Source organism: Sarcophilus harrisii, chromosome 2, assembly GCF_902635505.1.
Source record: "Sarcophilus harrisii chromosome 2, mSarHar1.11, whole genome shotgun sequence".
In the NCBI taxonomy this organism is placed as follows: domain Eukaryota; kingdom Metazoa; phylum Chordata; class Mammalia; order Dasyuromorphia; family Dasyuridae; genus Sarcophilus; species Sarcophilus harrisii.
The window spans coordinates 519,401,175-519,424,615 of record NC_045427.1 but is presented as its reverse complement, the minus strand read 5'-3'; the positions used below and the strand labels follow the sequence as shown (position 1 = coordinate 519,424,615).

Genomic DNA, 23,441 nt, shown 5'->3' with positions numbered 1-23,441 from the left:
AAACCACAAAGCTCCTAGAGCTTCCCCAGCTTGAGAGCCTAGACCATCTCCACTCTGTCACTCTCACTGTTCTATTTTTCCAAGAAGGACCAAATGCTTTGGATGTCAAACAAAAGGCTGAACTAGTCACCAAGATCAAAGGCTAGGCAAGTGTTTTTTAGCTGCTCTTCACTCTTGGTTACACACAAATGAGTTGGGCATATTAGTGTGAGTAAATAATAGGATTGAAGTGTGGCAGTGTTTGTTTGAGGCTGTCATTTTGAACCATGATAGACGTTGTCATTGACTCTCTGCCCTGGGTCCCCCTTGCACTCTGGACATCCCTTGGACACCTTTGGAAGATATAAAGAGACAATTCATTTGTTAATAGATAATAATTCTGTTTTTTTCTTGTCAAGATTTTCAACCAAACGACATTTGGTTGCAGTCATTTTTGATGCAAGGTCTTGAATTAGACAACCCATTTCTCTTTGTCAGTTCTCAGAGATTCTTATTGAATCTTAATTGTAGATTTTATAAGGGCTCCTAGTTGTCTTATGTTTCTGTTGCTAAAATTTGCCAGTTGAATTTTCTTACCCTTCAAAAAACAATGTTCTCAGATGCCAAAGGATTCCGGGGACCTTAGATATTAATGTTGGTGTCACCTCTTTTTTCTTCTGCAATGCATCATGTCTTGCTCCTGCAGAGGACAGTTGACTAAAATTACGTTTTTCTCCTCGCTGTGAAAATCGCTTCTCCTTGTAGTCAAGTGTTACAATGTGGTTTAATTTTGTACAGCTTTTCTCACATAAACCATGTGACCAAAGGCTTTACAAAGTTGAGTGGTAGTGGAAGAAAAAAATAATATGGGGTCAAGGTGAGTTAGATAAGTTCTTTCTGGGAGAAATTTGGACTTAGAAAAGAATGAGAAAGAAAACTTCAAAGAGGTTAGGTAAAATGACAGAATGTAGAAGGTTAAGAAGTAAATGAGTTTAATACATGTGAGGTTTGAGGACCAAGCACAAAGAAAAGTCATGACTTCTAGGAGGGCCTGAGAAAAAAGAAAGCAATTGGAATGCTACCAGATGGCTAGAGGAGATACTGTAGGCATAGATAAAACGGATTTAGCCAGGAAGTGAACCCTTTAAAGACGATCTCCAGGAACAGGGTACTCTGTCTCCTACTGTCTGCTTTTATTCCGCTGGCTTTGGAGATAGTATGCACACGTTTATATGCATGAAAATACAGAGTAATCAAGAATGCAAATATTAAGATGTGGGGGAGTCTCAATGGTTCTTCTAAAAAATTTTAAGGAATAAGAGAAAACAACTAACGACCTGCATGACCTTAAGCAGTCTTCTGCTCTTAAACCTCAACTCTTCTCAGTGAAATGAGTGGTTGGATTAGAAGATAATAAAAGTTCTTCCAGTCCTAAATATATGATCTTGCTTATAATTATCTATTTACTAACTCCATAAAATCTTTCTAGACTAATTAGGAAATCCATTCATCTATTGAATAAATATTAGACACTTATTAGGTGTAAAATCCTCTAGTAGGTGCTAGGGATGTAAAGACAAAAACAAACAAAAACAAAAAACCCAAATATTGGATAATGTCTCTACAAAGTTGTGTACCAGAGCTTTTGTTCAAGAAAATGAGTTTTTAAAGTGGAACTGAAATGAAGATATTTATTTATAGTTTCTCTGATTTGGGGGTTTGTTTGTTTTTTTTTTTTTTAAACTTTATTACACAGAATTATCTGGACAACTTTTGGCCAGATTTAAAGGCTGCCCATGAGCTATGTGATTCGATACTTCAGGCCCGTCGTGAGAGGGAACTCGAAAGCCAGGAGAACAATGGGAAAGAATACCCAGAGCATCTTCCTCTGGAAGTATTAGAGGCTGGAATTAAGTCTGGGAGATACATCCAGGTGAGGAAAATGACAAAAAGACATTGTTAGAAGTGGGCCATCATGGATCCTTCTCTTATTAAAACTGGCTATTTAAAACTCCCAGTTGTTTTCTTCTTTTCTTTAATTGCCTATGGCCTTTGAGAGAGAGGGATATGTGGGCAGTCAGTCTAAGCAATGAACTGCTGTCATTGTTTAGTGATTTTGTGGTGGTATGTGGGGTCAGACATCAATCTACTGATAGAATCAGGTCATCTAATTGAAAGCCATCATATTAGTAATGCTCTTTAGCTGTAAAGTTAACAGTTGAAGAAGAGGTTGGAAAAATGGCCTTGCAAATGTCTCCCATCATGGGGGAAAAAAATAAATATTCAATGACATGTACCTAAGAGGCTATTGCTGCCAGGATTTCTTATATCAGAAGTGCAGATGATATGATATGACTCAATCTCACTGATAGATTAAGAATTTAATACTGTTATACCTCTCCATTTTCTGCATAATCTGAAGGAATATGTCACAAATGGTAGCATTTTATATACAAATGTGGGATATATTTAGGGACTTCCTAGGCTCTTTATGCTTCATAAATAAGGCCATCTCAGTCAGGAATAATGCCATTATAGCCAAGAACAGCTCCATTGTGCCCTTTTCTTTCAAGGGGAAAAAAATCATTGTTGAAAGTGATGATCATCCATATATAAAAATGTAATATAGTGGTTATTGTTGCATCATTCAAAATGTTAAAGGTAAGCTGAATTTTCTTCTATCCCTATTCAGGCCATCTCATTGACTGTTAATTTTGATTTTAGGGAATTCTCAATGTCAATAAACACAGAGCACAAATAGAAGCTTTTGTCCGACTCCAGGGAGCCAGCAGTAAAGACTCAGGTTCAGTATATTCAATTTCTTTCAGGAACCTTTTTTACCTTTCTTTACTGAAGTCTTCCACAGTGGAAGAAAAGTAGGACTTTTATTCTATTATATTATACTTTTTATTTGTTCTCTCAGTCATTGATTGCAATAAAATAGAAATTGGCAGATCTACTTTTTTGCAAACCAAACTATCATGGTTAAGAGATAACAGATTTTTATGATCTTTTTCCCTTGAAAATCATCCTTTGAAATCAGAGAATTTCAAAGTGAGTGAATGGAAAGGAAGTGGAAATACTTAGAATATGTGCCATGTCCAGCATGTCATATCTGATCTTGAGTCTCTACCAATCTAAAGCTGATTGTGCCTCCAGAAACATGCAAAGTTCAGGGTTGACTGCATAGGAATCCCAAGAGAAGATTATCTAAGGGGCTGTGCTAGCATGGGCCCAGGATCACTTACTTTATGATAGTACATGATCATTCATGGAAGACTGGCTAATACACCTGATTGATCTGCTGAAGAGCATAATCAGATGGTACCTATATTTAAGCAGGGATGGGTTGCTTTAAATGTGTTTACAGAGATTCTGATGGAGACTTGGAATGTTAAAGAGGGATAATAATGCCTATATACTTTATAGGCTTATTATAAGACTGATAAGTGCTTTGGTGATGTGACAGGTGACAATTTAGGTTCTAATCTTCTCTCTTAGAATTGCTAACTCACAGACTATAGGGAAACCAGTTATTTCTTAAAGCTTATTTTCCTCTTCTGTAAAATGGGGGAGATAATGGCACCTACCACAAGTGATTATTAGTGGTAACAATGAGATAATGTATATGGAGCACTTTTTAAATCATAAAGTGGTATATTGTTACCAATCATTTCTAATGTTGTCATTATTATGAATACAATGAGATAATTCTGAAATTATCTGATGCTATTTCAAATAATGCCAAGCGAAAATTAATTGGTAGCTAATAATCCTCAGAACGACACAAGTTTGTCTTCATCTTTAGAACTACAAAGCTACTGAGTGCAACATGATTGCATTTGCAATATCTTCCTGATATTGAAGAGCTTTAGGACTTTTTGTGTATTTTTGTCTCCTTAAAAACAGATTTAATTAGTGACATCCTTGTCCATGGTATGAAAGCTCGCAACCGTTCAATTCATGGTGATGTAGTAGTGGTGGAACTACTCCCCAAAAATGAATGGAAAGGAAGGACTGCTGCTTTATGTGAGAATGAAAATGATGACAAAACACCTGGGGAATCTCCCAGTGAACCTATGCCCACAGGTAAATGAGAGAAGGAAGGTTCTGGAGAGTTTCTGTAACTTTTCTTCTAGTAATTCTTCCTCTTTCTGAGTTTCACAGAGATTTAATATCTTTCCCTACATACTTATTAACTCTAAAATTGGGATATAGAAGGCAAAAGATCACGAAGAGCAATTGTATGCCAAGTACACATCAAATATGGCAAGAGCTGAACAAAAAGAATGAGATCTCTCTCTTGTAAATTTAATGTGTTCAATAATAAATGACATTTTGTGTTCAATTTTAACTACTTAAAGGTAGCAGAATGCTGCCCCTTAATTCATTCTGTGGCATTTTACAAGTAATTTTAGCATTAATGTAATCAGGATTTGTTCATATGGCAGACTGCTCTACTCTATATTAAGGTAGGTGTACCTACCTTACCAGTCAATATTGTTTTTTTCTCAAAGGCAGAGTGGTAGGAATCCTTCAGAAGAACTGGCGGGATTATGTGGTGACTTTTCCATCTAAAGAAGAGGTTCAGTCCCAGGGCAAAAATGCCCAGAAAATCTTAGTTACACCTTGGGATTACAGAATTCCCAAAATCAGAATCAGTACTCAACAAGCAGAAGCACTACAGGTAATTAGTAGAATTACATTTTATTTTATTTTATTTTATTTTATTTTACTCAAATTTGGTTATGTTTGTGCAGTAGCAGGTAGATCCAAGTATTTCCCCAGGAAAAATAAATTATGAATGACCCCTAAACTATCCATCTACTTTTGTGGATACTGTTTTTAAGACATTCTAAATATAGAAGAATCAACTATTGAGTAGTCTTCAGTTAATAAATAAAGAACAAAAAGTAACTGTCCTAGAAAGAACTGTGTAGGACAACCAAAGATAACCTGTATTATTCATTTGTCAGAAATTTCTCAGAAACTAATTCTATATGTGTGTGTACACACACACACACACACACACACACGTCTTGTTAGTGTTGGCATAATATAGGTATGTGTATGTGTATATATGTACACTTTGCCAACAACACTAACAAACTTTCTTTCGTGACCTATAGTGATGATTTGATATAATGTTACTCACAAAATCAATTGCTTAGAGAAAAATGTAGCAACAGGGAAAAAATACATCAGTAGAGGGAGAATTAGACTTCATAGATTTCAGCCATTGCTGTATTTCACAAAATGTAAGAATTATCTGCTCTCCACAGTATTAATGACCAATAGATTTGAACACTAGATGATGATGGTTGTTATTCCCCTTGAAACAAAACTTCAAAATGGTCCTTTGGCACTGGCTAGCTCCTTCTATCTATGTAACTGCTGCATAATGGCAGAAAAGGAATCAGATGCTATGACGAATCAGTTTTTAAGCCCTTTATAAAAATTCATCTTTCTAAAAATTAGAAAGTTATTGATATTCTAAATATGAAAGTCTTATCTAATGATTAAGAAATTGACATTTTATTAAAGAGAACTACAACCATATTAGAAGTGACATTCTAAATGTGAAATCCTGGTCTAATATTTAACAACCTGATATTCCATTACTACCAAAATTGGCATTCTCAATAAGAATTAAACTGAAAAGACATAAGGTGGTTGGAAACTAAGTAAGCATTAAGTGTATCCTTGGAGAAACAGATGATAGATTTGACAGAGCTGGTTTTACTGGTCACCCAAAGAAATGAGAATCATCATTTTGGTAGAACATTTGTATTCAATGATCAAAACTTGTAGTCATGACCAAAAAAAAAAAAAAATAGTTCCCCAAAATTTATTGTAGAGTTATAAAATCTTAGCCACCAACATCTGTTGCAGAAAACAAAGAGCTGGAGAAATTCTATGGAGACCTTAATAAGGTCCTCTAATATTAAATCAGCATAATGCGTTAATGCTTAGTGACTTCAAAAGAAGACATAGAGAGGATGGTTTTAGAACATACCGTTCAGGATTAAGAAATGAAAGCTTGTAGACTATTAAAGCCTCCTATCTGTATATCATAAGCAATTTCTCAAGAAAAAAATTATAAGATGCTGGATGGGGTGAGAATGAAATCGCACAAAAAATGAAATTTGATTCTATATTATTAGATAAAACATGATTAGTTATTAATTTGGAAATCAGTTCCATATCAACTGTGTTTTGTGCAGATCCATTAGAGCAAAAGTCAAAATCAATATCAAACTAGAAAAAAAATATAAAAATTAGAAAATATTATTAAATAACCACAATAGCTCAACCTTATAGATCTATACAAGCTTTTGACTCTAAAAATTGGGAAATGAATAAAAGAAAGAACATAAGCAACATTAAGAACTTTTTGAATTTTTGTTTTTAAAGAAATTTAACCAGTACAAAACAGTCTACAAAACTAAGGTTATGAGGTCAAAAGCAAATTCAGCATTCAATAAACACCTATTATATGTAAGTTCCTGTGCTGAATTCTGGAAACACTGCGAAACCAAAAAGAATTCTGCTTCCAGAAACATCAGCCAGCAAAACTTGATTTTCCTTATTGATCAAATTGGCAGATCAATAAAAAGAGGAGAAAAAATTTAAAACAAATGTGCCAGTCTTTCCTTTTGCAATTTGTTTTCATTATTGAGAGTTATGTAAACTGAGAGTATCATTTTATCTGAACTCTTGAATAATTCATTCTCTTGTGTATTATGTGAGGAAATGGACTTGTTACATTAGAAAGGCAGCTGTATCAGATCATATAAACACAGAGTAAATTTGTGCTGGAAGAAATATAATTTTGAAAGCATTAAGAGATTGATTTTTCAAGATTTTCTGAGAGAAGATAGTAAATTATTACAAAAAATAATGGATGTCATCATTACTAAAGGGCAGGTAGAGTACACAATGAGTAGAATATAAAGGCCTAAAGCAGGAAGACTTGTTTTCCTGAGTTCAAATCTGGCCACAGACATTTACTAGCTGTGTATGATCCTGGGCAAGTCACTTGACCTGTTTACCTCAGTTTTTTTTCATCTGTAAAAATGAGCCAGAGAAGGAAATGGCAAATTACTCCAATATCTTTGCCAAGAAAATCCTAAATGGGGATCATGAAGAGTTAACACAATTGAACTGAACTGAAAAAAATTTTTGAGAATCTTAAATATAAGCTATTGCAGGTATTGAGGATTGTATGAGAAGGCAAAAATTTGGAGGATATTATATATATAATTCATGATTATACAATTGACTGAAAGTGAAAAGATTGAGATCTTTCAATGTTTTTGATTGTTGATTATGAGAAAACATTTTTACTCATTAAAGGTGAAACATAACCTAAAAGACCCTCCTATAAGCAGATAGATTGAATGAGATAATAATTGTAAAGTGCTTAGCACAGTGCCTAGCACATAGTAAACACTGTAAAAATGTTAGTGATAATGATGATGTCTTATAAATACGTTAAAATGTGAGGTTTTTTTTTTTGATAAAAGATAACTTGGTTCACTAATCCTATATCAAGCAAGATATAAAACAGGGAGTTGTGTTCTTAAAAAATCAGTTTGCCATTGATAAAAGGGCATATTTTGTCCTTTCGAGTACAAATGGAGAATGAATTACTATAGGAAGTAAGTTTCTCTGGATTTTCTATTTGCAGATGATGTGCATTAATTTCATGAGTCCCAGAATATATGCAGGGCCTTTTGATGCAATCCATGACCATATAAAATAAATCAGTCATTAATACATACATACAACATAATATTTTCACTTTTTTTGTTGTTGTTTGCTTGCATTTTGTTTTCTCATTTTTTTCCTTTTGATCTGATTTTTCTTGTGCAGCAAGATGATTGTGGAAATATGTATAGAAAAATTGCACATTTAATATAAATTGGATTACTTGCTGTCTATGGGGAAAAGTGGGAGGAAGGGAGGGAAAACACTTTGGAATACAAGATTTTGCAGAGGTGAATGTTGAAAATTATGCATATGTTTTGAAAATAAAAAGCTTTAAGAAAAAAGAAAATCATGAAAAAAGAGTCAGTAAAGGAGGCACAAAAAAATACTGAAGAAATTAACACCTTAAAAAACAGACTAGGCCAAATGGTAAAAAAGGTACAAAAATACAATAAGGAGAAGAAGCCTTGAAAAGCAGAATTGGCCAAATGGAAAAGGAGGTACAAAAAATTCACTAAAAAAATAATTCCTTAAAAATTAGAATTGAGCAAGTGGAATCCAATGACCCTATGAAAAATCAAAAAACAATAAAACAAAACCAAGGAAATGGAAAAATAGAAGACATTATGAAATATCCTGTTGGAAAAAACAACTGACTTGGAAAATAGATTCAGGAGAGATAATTTTTCAAGGATCTAGATAATAATTTTTCTTTTTTTGTAATAGCTTTTTATTTTTCAAATAGATAATAATTTTTCAAGAAATTACAAAGGAAGATTTCTCTGATATTGCAGAACCAAAGATTAAAATGGAAACTGAAAGAATCCACCAATAACCTCATGAAAGAGATCCTAAAAATGAAAACTACCAAGAATATTATAACCAAATTTCAGAGTTCCCAGGTCAAGGAGAAAATATTGTAAGCAGCCAGAAAGAAATAGTTCACATATCATGGAGCCACAGGGTAACATAAGATTTAGCAGTTTCTACATTAAATGATAGCAGAATTTAAAATATGATATTTTGGAGGGCAAAGGAACTAGGATTATAACCAAGAATCACCTATCCAAGAAAACCAAGTGTAATCCTTTGGGAGGGGAGAAATAGACATTCAGTGAAACTGAGGACTTTCAAGCATTCCTAATGAAAAGACCAAGTTGATTAGAAAATTTGACTTTCAAATATAGGATTCAAGAGAAGCATAAAATGGTAAACAGGAAAGGAAAATCATAAGGTACTTAAGGCTTAACTATTTACCTTCCTACATGGGAAGATAACACTTGTAATTCACAAGAACTTTCTCATTATTAAGACAGTTAGAATGAGTATATAAACAGGGTACAAGTATGAGTTGAATATAAAGGGAAATAGTAGCTAAAAAAGTAAAATTAAGGGGTGAGAAAAGAGAAATGCACTGAGAGAAAGGCAAAGAAAGAGGTCGAATGGAGTAAATTATCTAACATAAAAGAGACATGAAAGAGCTTTTACGATGAGCAAGAAATAGGAGAAAGGTGGCAGGAAACATTTTAACCTTTTATTAAAATTGACTTAAAGAAGGAATAACATCACACTCATTTGGATAGATAGAAATGTATCTTATCCTATAGGAAAATTGGAGAGGAAAGGGTAAAGGGAGAGGGCAAATTAGGGGAGGCAGTAGTCAGAAGCAAAATTCTTGAGAAGGGACAAGGTGAAAGAAGAGAATAGAATGAATGAGAAGAAATGGGATGGAGAGAAATGCAATTGCTGATTATAACTGAAAAAAATTTTGAAGCAAGTTTCTCTGATCAAATCCTCATCTCTGAAATATATAGATTTATGAATGAAATTTATGGGACTTAAGAGCCATAAAATATAAAGTCTCTTTTTAGATAAAGTTATCAAAGATGTCTATAGCCATCTGAGAAAATGCTCTAAAACAGTATTGATTGGAAAAATGCAAATTAAAACAATCTGAAGTACAACTCACCTGTTTTTTTGGGTAATAGGGTGAGAAAGGGAAGTGGCAAATATTGGAGGCAATGGGGAAAATTTGAGGCACTGGTGATGGAGATGTGAACTGATTCAACTATTTCATATAGGATTTGGAAACTATGCTTAGAGGTATAGAAAATCATGCATACTTTGACATAGCAATACCGCAACTAGATCTATATCCCCAAAAAAGATAAAAAATAAAATGGAAAAAGTCCTATATATTTATAGCAGCTCTTTTCTGATGGCAAGAATTGAAAATTAAAGGAAAGTCTATCAATTGGTAAATGGCTGAACAAAATGTGATATATGATTGTGATGGAATATTGTTGACTATAACAGAAAAATATGAAAAGACTTAAGTGAACTGATATAGAGTAAAGTAAATGAATAGAAGGAAAAAATTGTACACAGTAACTGCAATATTGTAAGATGATCAACTATGAATGACTTAGCTGTTCTCAGCAAAACAGTAATCCAAAATGACTCTGAAGGACTTACGATGAAAAATGCTATCCATCCCCAGAGAAAGTACTCATGGTGTTTGAATACAGATTGATGCATATTTTTTAAACTTATATGTCTAGTACCACACCCCTCCCTTGCTCAAGTTGTAGCACTTTCTTAACCAATCTACTGTAATAACATCCTCAAATCCTGAAAAATAAAAAGCAGCTCATCTTTACAAAGAAAATTTAGAATCCCTGTTTTTAAATGTTATTGTACTACTCAAAAATATTTTACAATAAACATCTAGAAGAATATTTACTATGGTACATTATAATTGATATGATTTCTAGTTGGCCTATTTGCAGCAGGTTGTTATGCCTCCCCTGTAAGAATTGGACTAATGGTCTCATACCCACCTGAAATTTCAGGAACCAATCAAGAGACAGTGTTGGTAAAAATGCCATTCTCTTTGGATTGTGGGACTGCTTCATCCTGCTCCAGATTTGTGCTGTGACGTGATGTCTATGCCAGCACCATCAGCTCTGAAATGGCAGAATGCCTTGAAGGAACAAGTTGTGTCCATTGATACAATTCGGTTTTATTTGTTTGTTTTTTAATCATTAAGGCAAAGAAAGTAGAGGTAGGATGAATGTTTTGGTTTTGCATCAGTTGACATTCCTGGTCCTAGAAGAAAGAGTACAAGACTTAGAGTCAAGAAACACCTGGGTTTGCATCCTGCTTCTGAGACTAATTGTGCAGTAAATAACACCAGTCACTTAATCTTGCTAAACTTCCATTTCATCATCTGTAAGTTGAGGATACTAATACCTACTGTGTATATTTTGCTGAATTATTATGAAAATCACATGATGATAAAGTGTATATGAAGCAATTTGTAAACCTCCAAGTATAAAAATGTCAGCTATGATTACTTTTTACATTTATTTAAATTTGAAGACCTCTTATTGACCAGTTTAACCTCTAATCTTGGAATGTCTGTACTTTTTCCTCTAATTTCAGGACTTCAGGGTGGTTGTGCGTATTGATTCTTGGGAGTCGACATCTGTTTATCCAAATGGACATTTTGTACGAGTTTTGGGAAGAATAAGAGATCTTGAAGGGGAAATTTCAACAATCCTGGTAGAAAACAGTATTTCTGTTGCCCCTTTCTCAGAAGCCCAGGTTAGTTCCTATTTTAGCTCTGTGTTTTCCAATAGTTTCTAGTGTTTCTTTTTAAATTTTCTTTTATTTTGCTGTGAAAACTAAAGTTGGATCCATGAAAGGAGAAAGCCCACACTTCCCTCTGTTTGATGTTTGAGACACTTATCCTACGTCCAGAACAGTTATTACTTAATGGTCTATATCCCTGACAATGATAAATTTTGAAATTTTTTCATGTAGCTAAAATAATTGCATTCCTTATAGGGCATATGGTAAGAGTGTAACATTCACCTTATTATAGTTGCATTTCTGAGTGGGCCACACTCTCTACACAACTTTACAAGTGTATGAATCAATCCTTTTCAAAATCCAAAACTATGATAAGATTCTTAACCTAATTTTCCCAAGGCTCTTGTCTTCTATCCAGTCAAGGAAAGGATAACAAAATCAGACTTAAAGAAACAAAATGGTTGCTCTAATATGATATTTCAGGTTATTTTATGTTAATATCATATATTGATATGAAATCAACATATCTTAACTTAAATACAATAAACCAGACTCGACAAGACTAAAATGTTTTAGATCTCTTAGCAAAATTAGTTGGGACTTGATAGTCCTAACAGATGATAGCAGAGAGAAAATAGTGTACATACAGGTCTTGATCTAAAAAACCTTATGTGACTTTTACTACTTTGATTTGATCTGAAATTCTATTAAATTTGAAAAAAACAACAGCCTTGGGAACAGTAGAGAGAGGAGCAGAACATTCATTAACTATCTGTATGTTCACAGTCTAGCTGCTGTCTTGAAAATAGTATTTGGAAGGAAGTAAGATGGCTATAGGAGGTAATTGGGGAGGTATAGAATTGAAGCAATGTGTTATAGGATGGTTGCAGTGATGTTTAATGTGAAAAAGAGCAGATGGATGATTATTAAAGCCTGAAGTCTTATCAATTGCTGACTTAGGTCTCTTCATACAGATGTGTGAAATGCCAGTCAACACCCCAGAGAATCCCTGGAAAGTCAATCCTGAGGAGGAAAGAGAACGCATTGATTTGAGGAAAACTCATCTTGTGTTTAGCATTGACCCTAAAGGCTGTGAAGATGTGGATGATGCTCTATCAGTTAGAACCTTAAGTAATGGCAACTTGGAACTTGGGGTTCATATTGCAGATGTCACTCATTTTGTGATGACAAATTCTTATACTGATATTGAAGCTAGAACAAGGTAAGATAATACTCTTTAGTTAGGTATGAATTAGGAAATTAAATAACATTTTAAGAAAGCATTATTATTATTGAATGTAGATAGCTGGACTTTAATCATTAGAATGTGGTAACTGTAAAAGTTGGTCTTTACAAAGAAAGAATATGTATGACAGAAAGAGCATTGTATTTCCCAGTTCTGGAAATCCTTGGAGGAGGAATTTACTTCCCCCTTTTCCCTTAGGAAAATAGGATCCTTAATAATCTTACCTTTTATTACATATGGCTAACCTCTTCATACCTCGTTTTATTCTAAGTTGAAATTGGCTTAATATTCCATGAATTAATAGATAATTGCTTTATATAAATACCAGATTATTATATTCTAACTTTTCTTGATATTCAAAATTTTTGTAAGATTCACATCAGCAAAGAAATAAATTTTCTAATTTCTTTATGAAAAGTGAAATATATAGATACTTAAAGTACTCACTTACAAGATGGTATGCTCTTTTATATCAAATGAGCCCTCTTAACAGGCATTCCACATTGAGTGAAAAGTCTCCAAGCTATATTGAATTGTAGTGATATTTTGGTCTTTTGACTCATTATGGATTAGACTATTTCCTAAAGCAATAAATACCTTTGTATTCCTGCACTAACTATGTTATATATGTGTATGTGTGTGTTATTTACAGGGCAACCACTTACTACTTAGCAGATCGTCGGTATGATATGCTACCCTCCATTCTGAGTGCTGATTTGTGTTCCCTACTCGGAGGAGTTGATCGGTGAGATTGATTCAAACTACTAACACTCCTCTTTTTCTTCTGCTCATCTCTCCATTGCTCTGTTTTTTATTTGTATCCTATGCCCTATCTTTCTCTCCACTAATCTTTGTCTGGTTCACTTTTCTGTTCCAATCTCTTCTTCCACTTATGTCCTCTCATCTTCACTTCTAGTGCACAACTGTTTTTAACTCCTACTTATTTATTTTCCATTAAGTCCAATAAACTATATGATATATATATATAGTATAATATATGATACCCACTGTGGGTATATATATTTCTTTGGAGGACTCAGTGAATAATATTTTTTTGTACAATAGCCATGGGTCTTTTAAAAATGCACTACCACTATTTTTTGTTGCTTACTGTATGTATTTGATTATCATTCCTTTAAAATTATTGTCATAAACACTGTAGGCTAGAATGATTTTACATACTTAGTTCTACTTTCCTTTAAAATGGAGTCCAACATAAACAGGTTGATCTCAGTTGGAAGCTGTTTTAATCAAGATGGAAAACTGTAAGCTGAGATTTGTAATTGCTTACCACTCTATCTCCAGGTTAAATATGAGATAACCAAGAGTTACACATATTTCAGTTATATCAGGGCCTCATTGGAACCAGGTTTGGCATTATTTTGTTCATTTAAAAGTTACTTTGTTTTAGCAATGCACTAAAGTCTATCCTATTCGGTGTCTCATTGTGGCACAGATGTAACTCTGAATTCTGGAAGACTATACCCATAGACTATAAGTTTCACAGGTCCTACCAAGTTAGAACAGAGCGATTAGATGATAGCAGAGAGAAAATAGAATACAGACCTTGGTCTAGACGTCATTGTTTAAATTGTTTTTAAAGTATTAATTTAAATATAATGATTCAAAACAGTCCCAAAGGACCAGAGAGGAAAAATACTGTCCATGTCCAGAGAAAGAACTGAATGCAGATGAAAGCATACTATTTTTCAGTTTCTTTATTTTGTGTCTATATGTGTATGTTTTTCTCCCCTTGTTCTTCTTTTTTTTTCTTTTACAACAGAAATAATATAGAAATGTTTTACATGATTATACATATATAACCTATATCAAATTGCTTACTATCTTAAGGGGGAAGAAATCTTTTAATTCAAAACTTAAAAAAAAGTGAATGTTAAAAATCATCTTTACATGTAATGAGGAAAAGATAAAATACTTAGCCTATTAAAAATAATTAGCCTAGGGCAGCTAGGTGGTACAATAGATAGATTACTAGCCCTGAAGCCAGGAAGACCTGAGTTCAAATCTGGCCTCAGACACAACACTTTGTAGCTGTGTGACCCTGGGCAAGTCACTTCATTCCAATTGCCTCAGGAAAAAAAAAATCCATAAAATAATTAGCCTATCATAATGGAGGCATGCTGATATAATATACTATAAAATTTGAAGAAAAAAAATAGAACAGTAGGGAAGGGATGAAATTTTCATTAATCATTTAAACTTTCAAATTCGAACTTCTGTGTTGAAAGTAGCAAGTTGGAGTATAAACCCAGTTGTGATAGACTGTGAGCTATTAAAATATAGAAATAATGGCATGAGAACCTAAACTAGAATCTATAGAAATGACATCTATTTTAAATTTTTTTAAAAAGCAGAATTTGTAATTCAAGATAAGCTAATGCTCTGAAAAACTGTTGTTGAGTTTTTTTTTTTGTTTTTTTTTTTCAGGTATGCTGTAAGTGTCTTGTGGGAATTAGACAAAAAGTCCTTTGAAATAAAAAAAGTATGGTATGGTAGGACCATCATTCAGTCAGCATATAAGCTGTATTATGAGGCTGCACAAGACCTGTTAGATGGAAACTTTAGCGTTATAGGTGATATTCCAGAATTCAAAGAAATGGACGAGAAAAGCCGACAAGCCAAACAGGATGAATTGGTATGGGCAATTGGAAAGCTGACTGATATAGCAAGACATGTGCGGGCCAAACGGGACAGTTGTGGTGCCCTAGAACTAGAAGGAGTAGAAGTCCGAGTACAGCTGGATGATAAAAAGAACATTCACGATCTCATCCCTAAGCAGCCTCTAGAAGTTCATGAAACAGTTGCGGAATGTATGATCCTGGCCAATCACTGGGTAGCCAAGAAGATATGGGAGAACTTCCCACATCAGGCTTTGTTGCGACAACATCCACCTCCACATCAGGAGTTTTTTTCAGAGCTCCGGGAATGTGCTAAAGCTAAAGGCTTTTCTATGGATACACGGTATTTCTCTCTTTTTGAGGGGTAGCAAGTCCTTTTGTTCCCATTTTAGTACATGGGATCGTAATACACTACTACAGCTCTGGGTAAAGATGGAAGACTTACTTTTGTTTAGTCATTTCAATTATGTCTGACCCTTCATGACCTCATTTGGGTTTTCTTGGCAAAGATACTAGAGTGGTTTGCCATCTCCTCCTTGAACAAAGACTTATTGGCTCTCTTCAATTCATGGCAATGTTAGATATTTTGTAGGTAGTTATTTAAAACAAAAACCAAAAAACCAATTTCCTAATTATAATATTCACTTTCTCAAAGGTATGCATGAGACGTGTGTGGCTATTGGCTTAATTTCATTCATTCTATAATACAAGTACTAAATGATACTACTTGTGCCTAAACTTGCAAAAGCCTAATATTGTAAGATGCTACATGCCAAAGATAATTTCCCTGTAAAACAAGATGTTGTATTTTCTGCCTTAAAAATAAAAAAATCTTTCGCTTTTAAAATAAGTATTAGAGAAGACTTTAAGAATACTTCTCTCAGGAAGTAATTGAAACATGTTTTATAATATTCTCAGAATGTTTATACATTTAAAAACAAATTTAGAGGTTGTATTTTAAAATTAGTAACTTAAAAATCTAAACCCTTTAGCCAATAAAAAAGTACTCTCGGTAAATGAGTTAGGTATTTCTTCTTTCTCTTTCTTCTCTCTCTCTCTCTCTCTTCCTCTCTGTCTCATCTCTGTGTGTGGATGTATCCATTTTTCCTTCTCTCTATGGTCTCTTTCTCTATCTTTACCTGTTTCTCCTGTTTCCTAGCTAGCTGTCTCTATAATCACCTTTTTATTCCCTTTTTTCCCTTCCCCTCTTGTCTTTCTTCTTTTAATCTTGTTATGAGACAGAAACAAAGTAATTTTTTAAATGTTTTTGTTATACTTATTAAATAGGGTTTTGTGTTTTTCATTTTAAATTTTAAAATGATAGAACATTTTATATTCTTTCTAAAAATAATTTTAAAACTAAATTAAATTGATTTACATTTAGGTGGGCTTCGATTGTTTTTTTTTTTTCTATAAGTGAAGATCCTTGACATGGAAGAAAAGTCCCCTACTTCATATTAGGGAGTAATTTTCTTTAAAAATGTATTATTTGTGTCCATAAGTATTTATTGAATACCAAGTAAAGAAGTGCATTTTATGAAAGAATCCTTAGTGATCAACCTCTATATAGATGAAAAAAAACTGAGACCCAGATGTTACCCACAGTAACACCCCCTAAATAATAAGAGGAGTGTTTCCAAAAGGCAGGTGTCCTGATTTCTAGCTGAGTATTCTTATTTCTTACTATCTCATGCTGCCTTCTATGCATACAGTTCTAGGTTAGTCACAAGAAAGAGAGGGCTTTCTATAGGAGAACTGAGCTATTTAATTTTAGATTGTTCTTTGAGGACCATTATTTTCACAAGTTTAGTTCCGGAAAGTATCTTTGCAATTTCTTGTTAAATTAAGTATTGACTTTACTACCATATCAACATATTACTCCTTCCCAGAGTCTATTTAGAGTCTGATTCAGTTTCTCTATTTTAATCATAAAGAAAAATTAGATTTTTCTAATTACTTTTAAACATTGTTCCTCCTCCCACCTTCCAAATGATGATAGCTAAGTATATCAAAGCCATCAGAAAGATAAGTAAAGTCTTAATCTCAAAGCTTTGATCTACAGACTAGTATTTGGGCCCTAAGACTTTTTCTTTTTTTGTTTGATAGGTCTAATAAAACTCTAGCTGATTCCCTTGATCGTGCCAATGACCCAAGAGATCCCCTGGTGAACAGAATACTACGTTCCATGGCTACCCAGGCCATGTCCAATGCGTTGTACTTCTCAACTGGCTCTTGTGCAGAAGATGAGTTTCACCATTATGGTAGGATACTGACAGTTGCTCAGATTTACAGGATATGTTTTTTAAAACTATTTGTTTAATATTCTCTTTTCATCATTTAAATCTTAACTCTTTTTTTTCCCCTCAAGGACTTGCATTAGATAAATATACCCATTTCACTTCTCCAATTAGAAGATATTCAGATATTGTTGTGCACCGATTGTTAATGGCAGCAATTTCAAAAGATAATAAAACAGAGATTAAGGAAAATTTGTTCAGCAGCAAAGACCTAGAGGAATTATGCCGACATATCAACAACAGGAACAGAGTAAGAGCGGATATTAAATGCACTACCCATTGTACTACTTTCATTAGTAATAGCGATGATTATGTTATATTCATCACAATTATATTAATAACAAAAATAGCATAGTGCTTTGAGGTTTTGCAAAGTTTACCCATGTTATCTCATTTGATTATCGCAGAAGCTCTATGACGGTTGGAACTATTCTTATACCCTCATTTTATAGATGAGAAAATTGAGGCTCAGAAAAGTTTAGTGTTTGCCCACAGTCACATAGCTAGTAAGTGTCAGACATGGGATTTGAACCAAGGTGTTCCTGATTTCAGGGCCCCACACTTACTCTTTAGCTTTACTATATAGTGGGATTAACAAGTACTTGAACTTTTATTTAATAGCATCACACTCTAGCAAATGAAAACTAATCTTTTTAATAATAATGAATTCATGTTTTTAAAATTCTATTATATAATTTGATACACATATGTTCCCTAGTGAATATATTCAAAAGTCTATGAAAACTTGGAAAGATTTTACTTTGGGACACTGTTACAGTAGAGATGAGACCACGGTGTTTCCTCCATATCTCTTCCTTTTTTGGTTTGATGAATTATAGGCTGTGCTGACTAACAAGAGGTCATGATACATTTTATTTGTAAGTCAGTTTAGAAGTTAGAATAGTTTTTTCATGGAAAAAGTGTTAATGTCTTTTTAAGTCGTCTGGTTGCCCACAATAAAAATCTATTTACTCCCAAATGTAGCATAGTAGTTGTATTAATAGTTTGGGGCGGAGTATGAACTTGTGAAACATATACATAATATACTATCTGTGTGCATATGTGGGAATGTTTTCTATGTGCACGTTTATAAAAGTATATAGTATATAGACTAATAATAGTAAAAATATACACATGCTATTGTTGAATATTATTCTGATATTTGTGTGTGTGTACATGTACGTGTGAGGTAAGTCAGTTGTATTATGGATTAAAAGTCTCTTTAGAGGCAACTAGGTGGAGTAGTGGATTAATTGCTGGGCTTGGATTTAGGAAGTACTGAGGTCATAGCCAGCCTCACATGTCACTATATGACTTTTGGCAAGTCATTTAACCTCTATCTGCCTTGATTTCCTCAATTATAAAATGGAAATGGAAACAGTACCTCCCTCTCAAGGTTGTTGAGAATAAAATGAGATGCTACTTTAAAACACTTTGTACCAGTAGCTACAAAAGTATATATACTATAGACTTAACAAAAAACTCAACATCTGAAAACTTTTTATTATAATTTTTAAAATATTGATCTTTATTAATAAAATTTGACATTGTGCTTATACGTTACTCTAAATATTGATGCTCAGTGACTGAAAAGATTGTATTTATAATCCTAGCTTTAAGATCATCCAAAGGAAAAAGGTTTTGATACATACCAGATGGTTTTGATGTGACCTCACAAGAAAAGGTTTGATCTTGGTAGATCAGGTGCATGGGATGACAAAGCAAAGAGACATCCTCTACCAATCCAGTTGAAAAAATATCATCCAGACATGGTCACAACACATCATTTCTAGTGAAAAGGTGTTGCAGCTTATTAAAATTAAACATACATTATTCAAAATCTACAAAACTTAAATGTACAGGAAATTGAAATTATTCAACTTTCAATTCATGGTTTTTATAAATTGGTAGCTTTTATGCTTCTGGGGTTATTATAGCTTAAAATTGCACTGTATTGGCATACTGCAGCAAATATATTACTTGTGGTACAGTAGAAAGACCATTGGCTTTGGAATCAAAGAACCTGACACTTTTTACACTTAATACTTTTGTGACCTTCGTCAAGTCAGTTAACTATTCAGGGTCTCAGTTTCCTCATATGTAAAATGAGGGATCTAAACTGGATGACTTTTTTAAAATGAAAACTTTTACATTTTTTCAACTACATGTAATAACAATTTTTAGTATCCATTTTTTAAAATTTTGAATTCCATATTAGCTGTGAGACTCTGAGCAAGTCATTTAATTCCGATGCCTTGCCAAAAAAAAGTGAGTTCCAAATTCTCTCCTCCTTCCTTGAAAAGTTAAGTATTTTGATATAAATTATACATATGTAGTCATGTAAAACATTTTTCCACATTAGTCATCTTTCAGAAGATAACGCAGACCCAAAAAAAGCAAGAAAAGTAAAAAAAAAAAATTTTAATTGAATGCAATTTGAAGCATACTTTTTAAAAACTTTATTTTTTTGGACTAAATATCTTCTGTAGTTCCATCCAGCCTCCGCTTTTGGTTTGGACCTAAAGAATCTTGATTATTGTAAACACAATATTCTATCCCACTTAGTAGACTTCCTCTTTTAATTCCCAACAATTACTGGCTCCTGCAACTGTGTGGGTGGAATATTGCTTCTGATTCCAAAGCAGTGCTCTTATGTAGAGGAGCTCTTTACTGATTAACCAAAATAGGACTGTGAAAGTTAACATCCTTATGCTAACTGTATTGATACACCAAATCATCCTTAGAGATCCCTAAGGTTTGAGGCAGAGGAATGGAAAAGGGTGGTGGTCAGGGAGGAAATACTGGTTGGGAGACAAGAAGTCAATAAAATCCAGTAACAATCTAGAGAAGGGAAAAGACAGGAAACTCTTTCCTAGGCAGAAATCCCCTAACTTCTAGTATTAAAATTTATTCAGAAATGACAGCTTTCAGGTAAATTTGGGTATTGTGTTCTGAGGGGAAAATATCCATTGTAAAAAAGAGTAATTATAATTGGGATCTTGTGATTCAGGCACAAACTTACCTGACTCCCCTTCCTCAGAAGTCTTAAGGAAAAAGACAACTTAGAGAAGTAGCCTGAAAGTTTTAAAATCTGTTTGTTTTTTTCTTATATTCCAGAAGCAGCTAAAATAAATTGAACAATTCATTTGATTTGTTTTTATTGTGATTGTGGCTCTATTTAGATAAAATGAAATAAATACATTCTCTTTTCACTATGATATTTAATAAACTAAGTGAAGATTAAAGATTCTTTTGGGTACTATATTTGTTGAAAGCTAGTATTAACCTCAAGTTTTGTTTGGAACTTGGTACAAAAAGACATTGATTTCATCTACTTTACAAGGAAGATGCCTTCCTATAAATCCAGTCAAAGAACTTTCTGGATTTGAACAGTTAATACTGAATTCTGTCAAAGTATGGTATAATTTATCTCAATAAGATTTTTGTAAGAAACACATGAAAACATACTTTGTAACCATAACAAACTATATACATTTATCAGTTAATTGGTAAAATGATCCATCTTAGAAAATAAAATTGTTTTCCATTAGACTAACTTGCATCAACATAACTGAATTAATTTAATTAAGCATTACTATTATTTAGTGTCTTTTATAGGACTTCAGGATTAATACAAATATAAATTAATTTGTGAAACATTTATTTTTAAAAGCTTTTTTTGGTGGGTTGTCCTTCTCTCATAGGCAGCCCAGCATGCCCAAAAACAGTCTACTGAACTTTTCCAGTGTATGTATTTCAAAGACAAAGACCCCGAAACTGAGGATCGCTGTATAGCAGATGGTGTCATTTATTCAATTAGAACAAATGGTGTGCTTGTATTTATACCAAGGTAAGTTATATCCACCAAAACTTTAATGGAAAATAGTCTTTAAAATAAAGTCTAGAGGATCAGTATTCAGTGCTCTTAAATCTATTTAAGGCTTTGACTACATTTGATTGATCACAAAGTAGATTACTTTTTGGGGGGAGGAAAGGAGATCAGTGTTTCCTAATTTATTCAATTGTAAATTATAATTATAATTCATATTTATGATAAACTATAAATTCTTAACATGGCATTTTGACATTTGCAAACACTTTGTCTCATTGGATCCTTACGATATAAAGACAGAATGGAATAGCGAAAAAAGAACTTATTTTATTGTAGCTGACTTGGTTTCTGCTCCTTGTATAATCTGGAGTAATTTTTCTAGGCCTTAGTTTCCTCATTTATAAAATGAGGGTTAGGATTAGATAATCTTTATGATTCCTTCCAGCTCATGGTGTAATTATTATTATATGCATTTTATAGATAAGGAAATCATAAATTTGCCAAAGTTGTGATTTCCCCAAAGTCCTGGGGTGTGCTGGAACCAGCTCTACCAGAGCTAGTTCTCAAATTTTCAGTGTGAATACTATTAGTCAGGCCTTAATTAATTGTTCTGTAATTGTCTAGCCTTAAGCAAAGTTGGGACGGAGTGAGATGAAAGGAAGAAATGTTAATGCAGATCAAGCTTTAAAAAGTGGCATAATTTAAGATTTTTTTTTTCCAGAGAGCCAGTTAAAACATTTACCTGCACACCTCTGGCCAAGGTCATACAGGAAGTGGTAAAAACTTGTCAGCATTCTTTACACAATTCCATGGTAGCCCTACACAAAATGTATGCTTTAAAAGATTTTAGATCAGAAAAATGCAGTGAGGCCCATGGGCCAACTGTAGCTCCCAAGTGCAGCCAAAACTAGATTAAAATGAAATCAGTATTGAGTGTTTAAGATCTTTTCTTAATATTAAAATGAATTCTAATACTAACAAAAACATGATATAAATATCAATGTATGGTTTACTGCATCATTATGCAACTCACAGGGATCCTTGTATACGGTTTAGTAGCCCCCATTTCAATTTGAGTATAACACTTTTTTTTAGATAAGTTCCTTAATCTAAAGGCTTGACTACTTAAAATATGGCGTATCTGGATTTGTATTCTTCATCTGTGATTTAGGTTTGGGATTAAAGGTGCTGCCTATCTGAAGAATAAAGATGGATTAGTTATCTCATGCTATCAGGATGGATGTTCTGAATGGAAACCTGGATCACTTCAACGATTTCAAAACAAAATCACTTCTACCACAGCAGGAGGAGAATCGATTACATTTAGCTTGTTTGATCACGTAACAGTAAGTCGAGCTCCAATTAAGTGTTGTTTAATGGAAAGAACACAAAAGGCATCAATATAATGTGGCCCTTTCTTTTCTTTGATAGGTAAGGATATCTGTGCAGGCCTCTCGTTGCCATGCTGACACAATCAGGCTTGAAATCATCAGCAACAAACCATACAAGATATCGGAGACGGAACTTTCTCAACAGAATTCCCTTTTAATGAAAAATGAGCTAGTGAAAGAAGTAACCAGATCTGTTGAGGAAGCTCAGCTTGCTCAAGAAGAAGCCAAAGTCAAAATCATTCAAGAAGAGTATCAGGAATATTGCCAGACAAAAGGGACTAGCTTGTATACACTTCTAGAAGAAATAAGGGACTTGGCTCTTCTGGATTTGTCCTCTGATTATGGAATGTAAAATACATTTCTTTGTTATTCCATCTAAGGAGTTTTGCCTACAAATTTTTTCTTATGCTTTTCTTGGAATACACAGTAATTTTACATGGAAGATGTTAACTCTTCTAGTTAGAATAAGATAAACACTGCTATTTCACTTTTGGACCACACAAGTTTCATTGCTAGACTAAATTCCCCATGAAGCACCTGTTCTGTTATTTATAGAGTAGCTTAGCAAACAGCATTTAAATTGAAATCTCTTTTTTGTCATACACTTGTGGCAGTCTGGCAAAGCCCGTGGACTCCTCAGAATAATACATAGGGGCTCACAGAGAAAATCAGTTATATTGAAATTTTCTAACTCCCATCTATCCATCCACCTATATTTACTGATGTTTTTTAAACTAATTCATGGACCCCACG

General features: G+C 33.4%; 1 protein-coding gene across 1 annotated transcript in view; it reads left to right on the top strand.

Moving 5' to 3' along the window:
- The window catches only part of DIS3L (DIS3 like exosome 3'-5' exoribonuclease), a 40,440-nt gene extending 17,370 nt beyond the window's left edge, over window positions 1-23,070 (top strand). Inside the window, exons 5-17 of the mRNA XM_003755665.4 lie at window positions 1,736-1,912; window positions 2,704-2,782; window positions 3,889-4,068; window positions 4,497-4,666; window positions 11,134-11,295; window positions 12,258-12,505; window positions 13,182-13,274; window positions 14,978-15,511; window positions 17,275-17,429; window positions 17,537-17,715; window positions 21,170-21,315; window positions 22,469-22,643; window positions 22,729-23,070. Coding sequence (XP_003755713.1) covers window positions 1,736-1,912; window positions 2,704-2,782; window positions 3,889-4,068; window positions 4,497-4,666; window positions 11,134-11,295; window positions 12,258-12,505; window positions 13,182-13,274; window positions 14,978-15,511; window positions 17,275-17,429; window positions 17,537-17,715; window positions 21,170-21,315; window positions 22,469-22,643; window positions 22,729-23,040 — 2,610 coding nt within the window. The 3' untranslated portion in view covers window positions 23,041-23,070. The remainder of the gene's footprint in view (window positions 1-1,735; window positions 1,913-2,703; window positions 2,783-3,888; window positions 4,069-4,496; window positions 4,667-11,133; window positions 11,296-12,257; window positions 12,506-13,181; window positions 13,275-14,977; window positions 15,512-17,274; window positions 17,430-17,536; window positions 17,716-21,169; window positions 21,316-22,468; window positions 22,644-22,728) is intronic.
- Window positions 23,071-23,441: the final 371 nt, after the last annotated feature.